Source organism: Haemaphysalis longicornis, unplaced genomic scaffold (genome assembly GCF_048455015.1).
Source record: "Haemaphysalis longicornis isolate Haplotype H1 unplaced genomic scaffold, Haemaphysalis longicornis Haplotype H1 scaffold_7, whole genome shotgun sequence".
Classification (NCBI taxonomy): domain Eukaryota; kingdom Metazoa; phylum Arthropoda; class Arachnida; order Ixodida; family Ixodidae; genus Haemaphysalis; species Haemaphysalis longicornis.
Window position 1 is genome coordinate 115701280 of NW_027526422.1, and position 15654 is coordinate 115716933.

Below are 15654 nucleotides of genomic sequence, written 5' to 3' on the forward strand. Positions count from 1 at the left end.
TTACACGAAGATTTGTTGAGCTGTAATGGGACTATACAGCCAGGAGGATAAAATGTAAATGAACAAAAAAATAAGATTGTGGTACTTTGTGCTCATATTCTTGAAACTTCCCTGTTCCAATCCATTGCAAACTCCCGAAAATTATCGTTCCTGGTAACAAAAAACACGTTTCTGCTTTCAGATCCCGCTCCATCTGCTTTTTAACAAGAATTGCAACAGGCCCACATCATCATTGTCTGGTGCATTTTTGCGGATGAATGTCCAGTTTCCAGAAAGAGAGCTTGAATAAGCGAAGCAACTACGCGCAGCCGCTTCGACGTAACAACCCGATACTCGCGTAAGCGGCCATGTCACAATATTGGACCTCCAGCATTGAATCCCAGCGCATATCCCACTCGAGGGTTGTAATACCCGCACATTGAAAGAATTAGCCACAATATTAGAGGGTTTAGAAGAACTTGTTGGTGGGCGAGTTGGTGCATCTTCAACGTAAAGTAAAAAACTGCGCGATTTTGGACGGCCACAAAAAGGATGGGAACACAGGACAGGCGCAGACTTGCAACTTGCAGAGTTACAAGCCTGCGCCTGTCCTGTGTTCCCTCCCTTTTTGTGGCCGTTGCAAGCCTGCGCCTGTCCGGTGTTCCCTCCCTTTTTGTGGCCGTCCAAAATCGCGCAGTTTATTACTTTACGTTGAAAATATAAGAGCGGTGGTGTACTCGCGTACGTGAAAACGCTCGGCTCAGTTTAGAAGTCACAACTTCGGGATACGCTGTCCGAGAACAGCCAACACATCTATAAAGAAACATTGTGTCCCTGTAACTGATGACCTTCTCAATTATTTTTAGAAATATAACTTGTACTCAAGTGACTGCAAAAACCAAGGGTAACAAGAATCCGTAACAGTATTGAAGATTCAGACAAGTAAGCGCGAGCTAAAATCATTAACTGACTTTGTTAATATAGTGTACAATGAAATACTGAAGCTGTATTACGAAACTAGGGTCGCCTGGCGAATAAAGAGATGTGAAAGTATTACGACGGAATCCGCCGATTGGCAGGGGACTACAAAGCGAGCATGCGGAGGTTGTAATCTCCTGCAAAGATTGTAAAGTAGGCTTCTTAATGGAATAATTTAGCAAACGTTTTGGGTGCGCCGGCAATGCTTTTAAAATCTATTTGCGGTTAGGGATCCCGTAACCGTACTCTTACCCAGGAAGCTTAGCAATAAGCAAATCGCTCTTACGAACGCAGTCTGCATTGTAGTCACGCCTATTTCGCCCAGCTCTAGTCCGAGACTTCTTGCACGCAGTTGACTATTAATGTTAAGACTTTGCAGTCCATGTACATCGAAGAGTAGTTACACCAAGTCACGGAAAAGATTTTTTAATCTCTTCTTCTGTACCATCAATATATTTTTGTACAACAGGACAAGTTCGCATGTTGCTTCGACTAGCATCATTGAAGAGGGCATTCCTTCGAGCGCCGTGTGTTCTTTTTGATATGCACCACGGTCCAGATGATTGCGGCCAGGATAACAGTTGACCCACAGACCATAAAGAGCCTGTCGTAGGACCCGACCGAGTCTCGAAAGTAACCTAGAAAAAAAAACGTAAGAAACCCAATTTGTATTGAACACTTTATTCAAAGCAGCATCGGCAATCTTCACCGGCCTTATCAATAATTGAACGTGAACACCACTAGTGTATTGTCAATACCACCGCTCTGTCATGAAATACTTTTCCTTTCGGCGTAATTCGCGTACCACGTGAGTCAGAGGGCCACATTTACAGGGGCAAGAGAAACAAAAAATCTGCACAACAATTATGTCGACCTCGTGACGTTTTTTTGCCATTTCACTCAATTTTCGACGTGAGATTCGTATCCCCACAATTGCGTCACATCCCATCCCCTCCAATAAGTACTTGACAAGTGATACAGTTGGATGACATGCGATGATCGCGTTTGGGCACATAAATAGACTGACATACAGGAACGCAGGCGCACGCATGTGCTTACTGTCTTTCTTTTAGACTCTGCAAGAGGGACAGTGGATCAGAAGTCGATATTCATACCACATCGTGTCAAAAACTCCCTTGTCCACCCTTATTTTGCAATAGGGGTTTCGATCCTGCCCCGATCTTCCATAAGTAACCCTGCAAATAGCGGGGCTTTTTACGTATCTACGCTCTCTCAAATCGTCTTTGACCGGAGCATGTATCAATTTTTGTGATAACATGCTCACTGGCAAGATTTTGCAAGCGTTAGGTATGTTCCTACCGTAGAAATAATTAGGGAGGCCGCCAAATCTGCGACCATAGTAAATCGAACATAGGCATGCGGTTTTTTTTAAACCTGTATTATAAGTACGTATGCGGCAATCATTTACTAGGGCACGAACGAATGAAAGAGCTAAGATTGGCATTGCCATCGTAATTGGCTCGGCCCACTCCGTTCTTGCGGCTATTGCTTATGAGCGGCGCATGTTTGACAATCGTGCCTAACCATACAAGCGATAATACACAGATCATCAGAAGATGCCAACTCTCAAAGAAGACCCATGAGTGAGCTGAAAAAAAAAGCATAAAAAGTTATTGCTTTTATAGCGTGATGGAAGCGTTTTGGTCGCCGTCAATTTTGCTTTTCAACACAGTAGTTTTTTTTAATGGAACAATGAAATTTTAGTTCCTTTGGTTTCTTCGCCGAAGCAACCAAAAAAAATGGACGTCCACAGTTGGTGGTATTGCTTGTCAGGGGCTACGAAGAATTCGCTGGGGGCCCACGAACGAAAGAAAATAGAAGTACGAACGGAAAGCGGAGAAGACGGCCCTGCAGCGTATACGACACCGCCACAGCTTACGCCGCCAACGCCTCCCCGAGTCGCCGCCAGTGTTTATACATACCATCACGCGGCCCCGAGCGGCGCCCGCGTTCATACGTGCTGTGTACGAGTGGTTCGGATTTCGGACCCTCGCTTGCGAGGGTAAACTGAACTTCGTGCGCAGAGAGTCGCCCCACCGCCGCTCATCGCGACGGACGTTCCCAGTGCTCTTTCCCCGATCCTATAACGCAATGTAATCAGTTTTCCTGTCATTAAACAGTTTAATCTCTTTCCAAGACAAGTCCTTACTAAAACCGGCCACCTCTGACATGGCGCAGTCGACAGGATCGGGATTTGAGGCCACGGAACGAACGCACGAGGAGACGAACGACGCGGACGAACTGCACCACGACTACGAGAGTGCACGCAGACGAGGGGCAACGACGGACTCCACGTCAACGGTGATCGACCGGCTCCTGATTTCAACGGAACGCGACGTCCTGTGTTCAACGAAGAAGCAGCAGTTGGTGAACGAACTACGATCACGAGGGCTACCTTGCTCTGGCCGTAAGGACGACATCGTCTCGCGTCTCCTAGAGGACAACGAAAAACGTCGCCAGCTCTCCAAACGATCGAATGTGCCAACGATACTTCAGGCTGCCTACGACGACAAATGGCAGACGAACCTGCAAGCGGCGCTATTCGAGAACGGGAGGCTGCGCGAAGAACGAGAACGTCTTCGGAGACAACTGGCGAGATTCGGCCACACGTTTCCCACGGTGTCAAAGCCAGCGGCAAGCCTTCAACGATACGACGCACACCTTGGTCCGGAGACGCGCAGCACGCACAACAGCACGCACACGAACGAAACGACGCATGCAAAACGGTGCACCGCCCGCTCACTGGACCTCTCCCAGGTGATCGCCACGATTACGGAAACGCAAGCGAAGGTCAGTGAATTCCTGGCGAGATCGCGAACAACCGCTGCTCTGACAACGAGCCAACCGACGAGCTACATCACCCACGCACAGGTCTTCCCGGCAACAAGCAACGAGACGCGCAACGTACTCAGCGCGCACGAGCCAGAACGCAGCACGTACCTGGTACCCGCTTCTTCCGTACAGACCTTGCCCACGAACGGTACCGTACCCGAATTGGTGGAGCTCACGAAACAAACGCCCAGAGCACCGAACGCAACCGAGCCAGTGCATACGAAATTTTCCGCACATGCTGTCCCGGCCCCAGTCCACGCAACCAACGACAACGCACCCGGATTGGTGGACATGGCCCCGACGAACGAGACGCAAACTACACGAAACGCATCCGAGGTGACAAACGACATCGAACCCGGATTGGTGGAGCTCACCACCACAGCCGAAACGAACAGCGCACGGAACGCACCCGAGCTGGTACGCACGACAACCATCGCACCCGCTGTTCCAGTCCAGGTACCGCCGACGAACGACATCGTACCCAGACCAGAGGCGCTGACCACGACCAACGAAACGCCCGACGCACGGAACACGACCAAGCCAGCACGCACGGAGGAAACGCTATTCATGACACCCTCCGGTCCCGCTGCTGCCTTCCGGACTTGGCCAGCGAACGTAACAACCGCAGGAACAAACCTTGCCACGAGAAACGAAACGCCAAGCGCACGTGGTTCAACCCAGCCGGAACGTACGAGCTCTCCGGCACCCGCTGCTCCAGCCCGAGTTCACCCAACGAACGACACCGCACTCGCGCAGGTGAACCCGTCTACGAGCAACTACGCACCCAGCGCACGCGGCACGTTCGAGCCGAAACGTACAAGTTCCCGTGCCCCCGCTGCTCCGATCGAGACTCATCCGACAAACACCCCCATGGTACAGGAGGATGCAGCCGTGAGCGTACGGGCACCAGGCAAACGAGACCCCATTGAGCCTACTTGCACGAGAGGAATGCCTACCGCACCACTTTCGAAACAACCGGCAAGTGACCAGAGCTTTAGCGACGACACGGACACGGCGAGAACGACAACGAACGAGACCGACCCAGACAAAGGCATCGAATGCCCTACCGAGGAAGCCACGCCTACGACGCCAAAGATTGTGGGACCGAATAGACGAGGCGAACTACGCCCATTTTCCCACAACAGCTTCGCTTCCGAGGGCAACCACGGCGAAGGCGAGCAAGGAGTCGCAACGAATTTGTCCGATCAGCCGCGCCACTTCACGGCAACGCCACGCCACCGCAGGCTCAACGAAAGGACAAACGGCTCCCGAACCGTACGAAACGCACACCTCGAGCAAAACAACGCCCTCAACGCACCGAACTCCGCGACTTTCACGGAACGCATCTCGCCACAAGACGAAACGCACGCCAACGTTCCCACGCGCATCAAACCCGCAAGAAGCTACACAGACTCAATCGCCGACGGAAGCGACGTGACCAACGCAACGCCGTAAGTGCTCCCAAGTTCACGTCCAACGAAACGAATCCCACGGTACGCAAAAATCAAGTCAGTTTGAAATTCGCCGACCTCTTCGAAACGAACGCCCAGTAAAACGAAGTTTATCCGGAGCAACGAAAAAAAAAAAAAAAAAACCCGCCAGCATCGAGCAAGTGCGCAAACGTTCGTGCACAGTTGCGTCTCTGGATACGAACGGACGTCAAACAACGCGGACACCCACAGAGCTCGCGGATAGCTCCATCGGGCGCAAACTCGGTGAAGGACCTGGGGACAGATCCTTCTAAAGGGAGGTCGTGTCAGGGGCTACGAAGAATTCGCTGGGGGCCCACGAACGAAAGAAAATAGAAGTACGAACGGAAAGCGGAGAAGACGGCCCTGCAGCGTATACGACACCGCCACAGCTTACGCCGCCAACGCCTCCCCGAGTCGCCGCCAGTGTTTATACATACCATCACGCGGCCCCGAGCGGCGCCCGCGTTCATACGTGCTGTGTACGAGTGGTTCGGATTTCGGACCCTCGCTTGCGAGGGTAAACTGAACTTCGTGCGCAGAGAGTCGCCCCACCGCCGCTCATCGCGACGGACGTTCCCAGTGCTCTTTCCCCGATCCTATAACGCAATGTAATCAGTTTTCCTGTCATTAAACAGTTTAATCTCTTTCCAAGACAAGTCCTTACTAAAACCGGCCACCTCTGACATGCTACAGGTGGTTCTCCTGTCAGTATGGAAATTACGGCGAACATCTCGGCTTTCTATTGTAACAAAGTGCCTTCCCTGTCTCTCTCGCTCGTGTGTCAGCCATTGGTGCTTGATTGGTGACCCAGCAGTGTCCCACCAATGACCCCAAAGGAGTCATTGGTAAATGGCGGATTATTAGATTGGTCACCAGTGGGGCAGTATGGATTCACCGGACCACTATTCATTACTCTGGCGCACTACTGGCTCATTTATAGAGCCGGTGTATCTGGAGCCCTCCAAACGGCGCGCCTCATAGTCTGATTTGATTTTGACCACTTGAAGATCTCTCACGTGCTCCAAAATCTGGACACACGGAAGTCTTAAAGCAAAGCTTTACCACTTTCCTCAAGTGGTTTCGCGTAGGGTGCGCAAGTTAAACGTTTTACCGGAGACACCCCCCCCCCGGCTACACACCTGCCGAAGCGCATCGCGTGATTCGCCGTGCCCGCTGCCGGCGCTGCGATCAAGGCATTGTTTTCAGTCGTGCTGCTCACGTAGCGGCGGCGACCGTGACGGGAGCGGCCGTTCAGCTGATCGGCGTCCGACCAAACCGGGCAGCCTCCCACGCATGCGCCGATGGGTCGTTTCGAGCTATGTGACTCATCTTGCACCGTGTTCGCCGTGACAGAGGAACGCCGAGTTCGCCGAGAATGAACGGGAGGCCGCGCCTCATTTTATGATCGTTGCACGGGACCGAACGGCTTTGAGGCGAGGTGGGCGACAGAGCTACATCAAAGGTGAACCAAGCGAAACCAAGATTAATGAGAGCAGACAAAGCCGAGCTTTTGCTTTTTATAAACAAGATTAGCTGAGTTAAGCCGCAACCATTTTTTGGTTTCCGTCTCGATCTGGATAGAGGCTGCCGCGCTATGCCTACGTCCCTGTGCTCAAAAACACGCAATACAGCCACTCAGCAGCCTTGGCAGGTATACACAACCGTCAAAAGCGCCAGTCACTATAGCGCGCCTGCACGCACGCGGTAAAGGGGCATGCTAAATTGAATAAACAATTTGAAGCAATCAAATACGATTATTATTGTTAAATTAGTCCAGGCCCATTTCTGCGGTTTGCGAAACCTCAAATCTCCAGCCCCTCAGTTTCATCCTGCTTGACATTCTGGCGCCTCCCATCGACATTTGCAGTCTGTGCGTATATTTGCTACCATAATTAAAGCGGAATTACTTGAAACGCCCACCTTTAGGAACTGTTTGCGATCAGGCGGAAACTTCTAGTTTTGCGAAACCGTTCAGGTCATCGGGACATCGCGTTTATTTTGGATTTTTATTTAAATAAATTATGGTAAGACTTTGAAGTAATTTTTGTTATTCTACACACGTAAGCTCGTGCGAAAGGGTTAACAGAACATTATGTTGCATAATCTCGCGCCTGCACTTACGAAATTAACCGATTTATAGTATAGTGTCGACTCAGGCTTAATTCTCTTCCGAGTAAGTGTGGAAATTTGATGGTGAAACGTCTTGTAATTGTATCAAAATGGTTACTCTAACCAAGTGGGCTATAGCAGCTGGTGGAATTAATGGCGTATAGAGAAAGTGTAATCTACTTTGACTCTGTCCCGAAAATACAACATGTCAGCTCATGTCAAATATCTTGTTGCCATCGTTTGAGCATTTGATGGCGCGTCTGGTTGATCGGGACTTCGGACAGCAGCAAGACGTAGTAAAGAGGGCCTAGACCGCAAATCGCAACCTAGTTATCCCGCATAATGAATGCCCTGCACCGTGTGAGAATGCCTTGCCATCAGAACTTACGCTTATTAATAAATGTTTACTCTCTCTCTCTCTCACACACACAACCTCATCAACTTAAATACAACCGGAAGATGGAACAATGTCTTCACACTCACCTACAACGAAAGGCTTGAAGAGCGATGTGATTCCTGTAAAGGCGGACACCATTCCGTAGGCCATGGACTGTCGCGCGATGCCCAGGTACTCGGCTACCAACACAGAGAAAACGCTCACGGAAGTTCCGATGCAAAAGGCGATTGCGGAGGCGAACGCGAACAGCCACCAGTAGCCCCACGCCAGCGGCAGGGTCAGGAAGAGCGTGCCCAGGTGGAAGAATGTCACCGTCAGCAAGGTCCGGCTTGTGAAGCTGCCCCTGTGTGTACCAATTAAGAAATAATACATACGATGCCTTGACAATGGTTTCATGCTAGGCTGGGTTCCCTTCTGCCTGAGTGAACTATCGCTCTCTTAATAATGTTCCACAAGGGTTACATCAAGGGGGCAGAAAAAGAAAGTACTTATAAAAGCGAAGCTTTAAACTTCTCAGTGTTGCCGTCTGTAGTTCAACCTAAACGCACCAGACAAAAGCCAACTTTCTCTGACGATGATGATTGTCGTGGATGAAGGGGAGGAAGAATTAAATGGTTCCCGTGGTCGAATAAAAGATGGGCTCCTCGCGTTAGGAAGCCGACGTCCACCGATTGCGCCGTTCCGGCACATTGTAAGCTGCTTGGATTGGAAGAGGGGTGCCTGGACGCGCAAAATTAGACAGCAACTGCACTCCCCCCTCCCCCCGCCCCCCTCGTCTAACGACGACGATGGTTCAAAGCTTGCGAAAGTCATGTAATGCCTGTAACTGTAAAGCACTAGGCAGCACCACAGCAGTGCACTAAACCGTCCCGATAAATCTCCTATGTGGATGACTAGGTGGTGGGTTGTGGGTCGGGGCGCTTCTGGTTTCGTTCGTTTGATGTTGGACTTGATTTTGGAAAGCTTCGTCTTTCATCACAGTTTCTGTTACGACTGAAGGGTAGCATAATTTTAAACCTGGGACCGGAGGACCACCGGCGTGCTTAGGCGAAGTTGAGAAAGTCCAACAAAACTTTTCTTCGGGCTCTTAAAAGGGTTTCGGTCATGTCTCCAAGCCACAGACGCTCCCTGTGGCGAATATTTGTTGGATCGGTTATCTGATCTTGGTTGGTGAGTTTTAGCATGTCAAGACGATATGTTCAATGTAAAGGTATTGGCTAATATGGGAACATTTTCGGGTGCTGGAATACCGTCTATGGAGAGCTGAATGTGCCTTGTTGGTAATGTGCCAGCCTGCGCTCGTCTAATGATGCAGTGTCAGGATATCAAGGGGAAGTGGAGGTGCCTGTTCACTTTTCTACGCCTCGGGAGTTGCGCCTGCAAGCGGGATGCACAGCTTGAAGTTGCTGACTTAAGTTACACAAGAAGTACTTCGTATCAATAAGCCTGAATCACAAAGAGCAGCTTGGGCTCAGCTCATGAACATTCTTATTTTTCTTACACGTGCGTGCCCCGTAACCCAAATAACGGTGTTATGATCTAGTTCGATGATAATGTGCGGTGGATATAGAGATACACTTCCTTCTCTCTAAAATTGCGGATTGCAGAATTGCTGACAGCATGATGACAAGCTTCTCGGCGCCTTGATGTGATTATCTGGCATTGAAAACGCCTAGATGCTCCAGAGGTATCTAGGCTGATAATAAAACCTAGGTTGATACTGCGGAGAAGACGTTGATTGGAAATACATCGTCCTAATTTTCGCGTCTGTCATACGAATAGCTTTGGTGTAAATGACGGCTGTTCCAAAAGGGGATGTCTTCCCGTCACCCCGACCGGGTGACGACCTGACGTGCCCGGACACAAATCTTTGGCATGAGATGACTGGTTGTATATTTCCTTGGCAGAGCCAAAGTAGAGGCTGCGGTGTAGCTCCTCTCCTCTCCGGGATTGCGCACCTGCGGCTCCGCGCGCTAAAATGCGAAGCAGCTTAGGGTTACAGACGCGATGGTAGCCGCTGCATACTCCGGTGGGGGCGCCACTGTAGCTCCGCGGTATTAATGACGCGCGCGCGCGCTCCGATTCCCTCATTCTCCTCACGCAACGCCGCGATCGAACTGAAAACTAATGGGAACTTGCGTCGACCCCATGGCTGCTTCGCATACTACTCAGGTTTCCCCCACGGGAAGATGGTGAAATTTTTTTGTAAGGTTTATTTGTCGTTCTTTTCTTTGAGTGTATTTAGGGCATCTAATCCGCATATTTGATCATGAGGAGTCAACTTTGGTGTGGCGGAGGCGGGATAACAATGGTTGATTCTGTAAAAATAAGGTTTCCAAAAGAAATTGGTAGGTATGGTTTCACGCATGGGGTATTCAGACAATGGGTCCACGCATTACTTGCATACTTTATAACTTTGTGTAGGCCGCAGAGCTCATGAGGAGAAAAAAAAACCTTGCCTCCTATACATACTGTTACAACCAGCCTAACGCTATAACCACATGGGCAAATTAAATTTCAGTTGGGGAGTCTTATTAAGAAAAATCATCCTGGAAACGCGTCAAAACGTTTACAAATAGAAAAATAGGGATTCAAAAGGTGGTACTAAAAAGAATTCAGAGAATAGGAATAAAAACAATACAAATATTTACAGGTATTCCAGAAAACGTATTCTCTTGATATCACAATGGTATAAAGTCGACGCTGGTACAGATTTATGCTTGCCTACTTCCCGTTAGTGCCTAGAATATAGTTACCTTTTGCCAAGAAATATGAGCTTCGGATTCGTAAAATCATTACCCTGCCTAGAGTAATTGGTATTCCCTTGATTTAGTCACTGCGTAGCCTCCAAAAAAATCGTAACTATCAAATCACTCGCACAAAAAACAGTATAAAAACAGTATAAAAACAGGTAAGCGGAGAAACGTCGCAACTGGGAAGAGTTGTACCAAAAAACGTATGTAATGAATTCAACCAGAGATTAGACTTCAGGGATTTTTCATGCGGTCTATGGACTGCGATATGTACACCAGCTGGTTCTAGTATTATCATGTAACTCTTATTATTACAATTATATCTAGCGAAAAGATTTCATAAATCTTTGTACACCCATGCAGAGGCAGTGATCCAAGTTTGCATTTAGCTAATCTTCTGCCAAAAGCATTTCATTTTTCTCTACAACTCTCGCGTTAGCGCCACGGTGTACTTCAAATTTATTAATCGGCTGTGTGTTTCGTGACCCCAGCTTACATAGGTGGCATGAACAAGAGACAGCAGAGGAAAACCGCCACTGAACTTTATAGGCACTTCACATCGCTTAAAGGCCAAGTGCACTCAAACTTTGCTTAGTCCAAATTTCATCAATTAAGTAGTGCACGCTCTTAAAATCGCCATGGCGAAATCCTACGCTTCGTAAACAGGGGACACACTAGGTACCATCGTTCGAAGTAGCTCCGAGCAAACAGCGTTTGCTACTGGCGGAGGCTCGCCGAAACAAGTTCCGAGCGGCCAGTGGCGGAGAACAGGAACACCTCCTGTGGAGCTCGCGCTTCTCCGGCGGCTTGCACGGCGCTCCGCCGGGCGCAGGGATGCGTTCGCCCGGGGTTTCTGTGCTACACCACCAAGCTGTACCGCCGTCGCCCTCACGGTTAAAACTAACCGCATAGGTGGCAATATCCGCCATTTTTAATGCAATAAGAGAGATTCATCATCATCATCATCACCAGCCTATCTACGCCCACTGCAGGGCAAAGGCTTTCCCATAATTCTCCAATTATCTCGGTCCTGTGCCAACTGTGACCAATTTATCCCCGCAAACTTCTTGATCTCATCTGCCCATCTAACTTTCTGCCGCCCCCTGCAACGCTTGCCTTCTCTAGGGATCCACTCTGTTACCCTTAATGACCAGCGGTTATCTTGCCTTCGCATTACATGCCCTGCCCACGTCCATTTCTTCTTCTTAATTTCTACTAATATGTCTTTAACACCACTTTGCTCCCTGACCCACTCCGCTCTCTTCTTGTCCCTTAATGTTACACCTATCATTTTCCGCTCCATTGCTCGCTGAGTCGTTCTCAGTTTAAGTTGAACCCTCTTAGTGAGCCTCCAAGTTTCTGCCCCGTAGGTGAGTACCGGTAAGATGCAGCTGTCATACACTATGGGAGGTTGTGGCCGTTACTACAGCCACAACCAAGAGAGATTAGAAGCTTACAAATTATAACGCCCTTGCGAACGCTCTGGAGTTCGCAAAAGTTTCTTACTTGAAGATAATATTTTTAGTTCCAAAAATAGCGCGAAACGTGCACTTGTCTTACATTTACCATTTCTTTTGCTTCTATCACAGTAATAAAGGATCCCTTATACATCCTTCACCGCCATCACTTATGCGTCCAATATTTGCCATATTTGGGCTGCCCCAACCCTACCTCTATCCCTTATACCTTTCGAATTGTTCGACAACCTAACTAAAGTTGTACGCCTCACTCGCTAAGTGAACTAAAAGCAGCCTTGCTCGTGGTCAGAAATACATCCGCACGAATATCGGCCGTCATCTTTGCGAAGCGCGAAAGCTAACAGAACTGCTCATCCCCTAAACGATTAAATACATTTTTCAATTCCCAGATAATGTATTTACTTTTGTGGAGAGTGATATTTAGTTTACTTGAAAGTAAAACATCTTCAACAGCAAATACCTCTGGTGAAAGTAGCAAACAGCGAAAGATCGGATGTACCTTTTTTGTGTTTTCGCGCATAATTTAGTTGTGTAAGCTGACTTACGGTTTCAGACCAATTTTATAATTCTATTCTCAATGTGCAGCGAGGTGAACAACACTGAACCGATATTCACGAAGCTGTTTGCACGTAATGTATAGTATAAATTACTTAGTGATTGATCTCCGCCCACGCAAGTTTTTTTTCCGCTCAAAAGAAAAGTCACATAATAGCCTAGGCGCCTACTGAACAAAGCTCGTTTTCAATATGGTACGATCAACTAGCTTTGTAAATCATGGCCCGTTTTTATTACTCGAAATTTCAAGGATTGCTACTCAAGCAGTTATTCTGATGAAAAATAACTGTGGGACGAACTACTTCATCTCGCAACGCGAAATCAGAATTGCGCCTAACTTCATTATTTTGGGCAAAAGTTAGTCGAAGTTGTTCCGTGGAAATAACAGTGCGAAACGCGATGCTACCACGCGCATTTTAAGCCGCAATATCATTCCCAAAGAAGTGCGCAACGAGCCCGTGCATTAACAGCAAAATACCCCATTGATCCAAGCCCACTGTATGTTGATGCAGCGGAGTATCGTCATGTGGACGCTTTTGCCCTGGCAGTCATCAACTCACCCGATTCTCCTCCACTCACAACCCTCACCATTCGAACCCTTGACCCTCAAGTGGCGGAAGAGGCGGCGATAGCACTTGCACTCACGCATAGGCCAACCCCCCGATTCATATTCTCAGATTCGAAAACGGTCATTCTAAACTACGCCAGAGGCCAGATCTCGCCTCAGGCCCACCAAATTCCTAATCAAAAACCACCTACTGATCCTATAGAATTGATCTGGTTCCCTGCCCACACGGGTATTGGAGGAAATGAAGTGGCACACACCGCAGCCCGAGCTCTCGTCTCCCGGGCCTGTGATGCCAGCATTGCCTCTCATGGAGCCAGATAAACCCGTCATACTTTACTCACGTACAGAGAAATCACGGAACATTACCGCCTCTCCCGCCGCACTCTCCCACCCACCCATCCCTATCAGTGGAAGAGGAACGCCTTTGGCGTCAGCTTCAAACTGAACCCCTCCCCTGTTTAGCCGTACTTCATCACATTCACCCCTCACTGTACCCCACAACACTCTGCCTGCACTGCGGAGAACGGGCCACATTGCATCATCATATTTAATGTGGCCAATTCCCTCTCTGACCACTTCTGACCACTGACCACTTCCTCTCATCACCTCCGTCGAACAGTGGGAAGCAGCGCTGGGTTGCTCAAGCCTGGATCTCCAGAAGTCACTCACGGGTCGGGCAGCCGCAGTCGCCGAAGCTCTATGGTCTTCGGCCACCAAGCTGCACTAACCCTTGTTTAAATAAAGTGTTATCTCTCTCTTAAGCCGGCTCTGAGCGGCCACCGGTTCTGGCGTGGTCGCTTCCGTTCCATAACGTACGTCACGTCCGACCACCGGTAATGGCTGCCTTTTCATTCAGCTTCGCTTCCGAAAACGCCAATTTTGCAAACCGTTTGTGTCACGCGCGTTAATATTTTAAAAGCTGTATTTTGCATTTTGCACTCTTTTTATGTGTACAGTTAGGTGACATCTTTTCACGTTGCCGAAAATTTGAAAGCAGTTTGCCTTTACACACACCGTTACAGGCCAAAGAGCGGCAGTCCGTTTTTCAAACACGCAGACGGAATTCCTGATGTATTTAAGGGTTGATAAAAAAATAACTAAAAACGCTTGTTGTGGGTAGTACATTTATTTCAATCCCTGCTTGCATTGTTTGCCGAAGGCTGACAGGGCTGCCTTGTGGTGGGCTCCTTTTGTAATATTTAGATTGGACAAATGGTGTGATTTATGAAGGTTTTATGTACACACAATCACTATATCAGCTTTCTCAATCATGTGTGCCAGTTACTTTTAATAAACTGCACAATTGCCCGCAGCTGGAACATTAAAGCTGCCGTAACAATAAAAGCAGCCATAAACATAGGCGTCAGGGTTCAGCAAATATCATGTTTTTAGACATAAAAACGAAAAAAAAAATCACTGAATGTGACGCCTTTAGATAGTAGGCTGATCATGTAAGTAAAGTTTTGTTTTGATACAATTAAACTTGCAATTGAGGTGGTCAACGGAAGCGCCTCAATTGCGGAGACAACACATAATTTTCCAATGAACTCCCAGTTTCTGTAATTTGCAAAAGCTGTCATCTAGAAATCAAATAACTTTTACGCACACAACATAATTTAATGAAATCAGTGTGCGTTGGTGCTCCGTGCTTTTTTGAAAACCATGTGGGCCCTGGGCCTAAAATTCCAGCCTGTGTTTCTTACTATTTTCAGTGCCATTGAAGACGAGTGCTAATTTGGGTTCGTGCATATTGCCAGAATTCTTTTTAATGCTGTACTATTTTGGTTCATTTATTTTTTTTTAAATCTCACACCGTACTCATCAATCGAGCAACGAAATAAGTAAAGTAAAGTCCTCTATGCCGTACCTTAGCCAGGATTCCAGTTCCAACCATCCGCATGTACATTTTAACACAAACTTGTCAGTTCCTATTTAAACCCTCACTAAGAATGGCCATTTTTATACTCACAAAAAGAATACTAGTAAAAACCACGAGTTTTAAATGCCGGAATTTATGTAGCCGTTCCTTTAGCAAATTTATCATACCCAAGACATACAAGAAATTTATTTGCAACTAACTTTGCTCACTTCAGTAGTCTTACTGCGCGAACAACAAGCAGGAAGGGATGAGGGAGCACCGAATGGCGTGTGATACACTTTACTGTCCCGCAAAATTACGTAATTTCAGTACAACAGAATATTTAATGCCAAGGTCACATCGGTTTGCGATATGGTCTATCCATGCTGAAATAAGACTTGTATCCAATATAGCACACCAAGTAATTGTCTTTCCCCATTTATTATAAGTCAAAGGCTCCTTTTCGCCACAGAAGCAGCAATGACCTGTTTTTTATCAGCACTTTTTGAAAGAGCGCCAGAAATATGTTTGGAGGTTACTCTTCACCGCATGTAAATCATGCGGGAGGGTGTGCCTACTTCCATTGGTTTCTAAAAAAAGACGCCGTCTTCGCAAATGAAGACGCTATTATTTTTCCGCAATCTACTGAAGCTT

General features: G+C 47.9%; 1 protein-coding gene across 3 annotated transcripts in view; it reads right to left on the reverse strand.

Annotated features, from left to right (window-relative positions):
• Window positions 1-1363: 1363 nt before the first annotated feature.
• LOC144146849 (monocarboxylate transporter 12-like) overlaps window positions 1364-15654 on the reverse strand; it is a 49882-nt gene continuing 35591 nt past the window's right edge. For 2 of the 3 annotated variants that reach the window (XM_077678791.1, XM_077678790.1), the window contains 2 exons: window positions 7875-8131; window positions 1365-1595 (listed from right to left, as the gene is read on the reverse strand). In XM_077678791.1, coding sequence (XP_077534917.1) covers window positions 1456-1595; window positions 7875-8131 — 397 coding nt within the window. In that variant the 3' untranslated portion in view covers window positions 1365-1455. Of the gene's footprint in view, window positions 1596-7874; window positions 8132-15654 lie in introns of all 3 variants that reach the window. The other variant, XM_077678792.1, reaches the window with a different exon arrangement.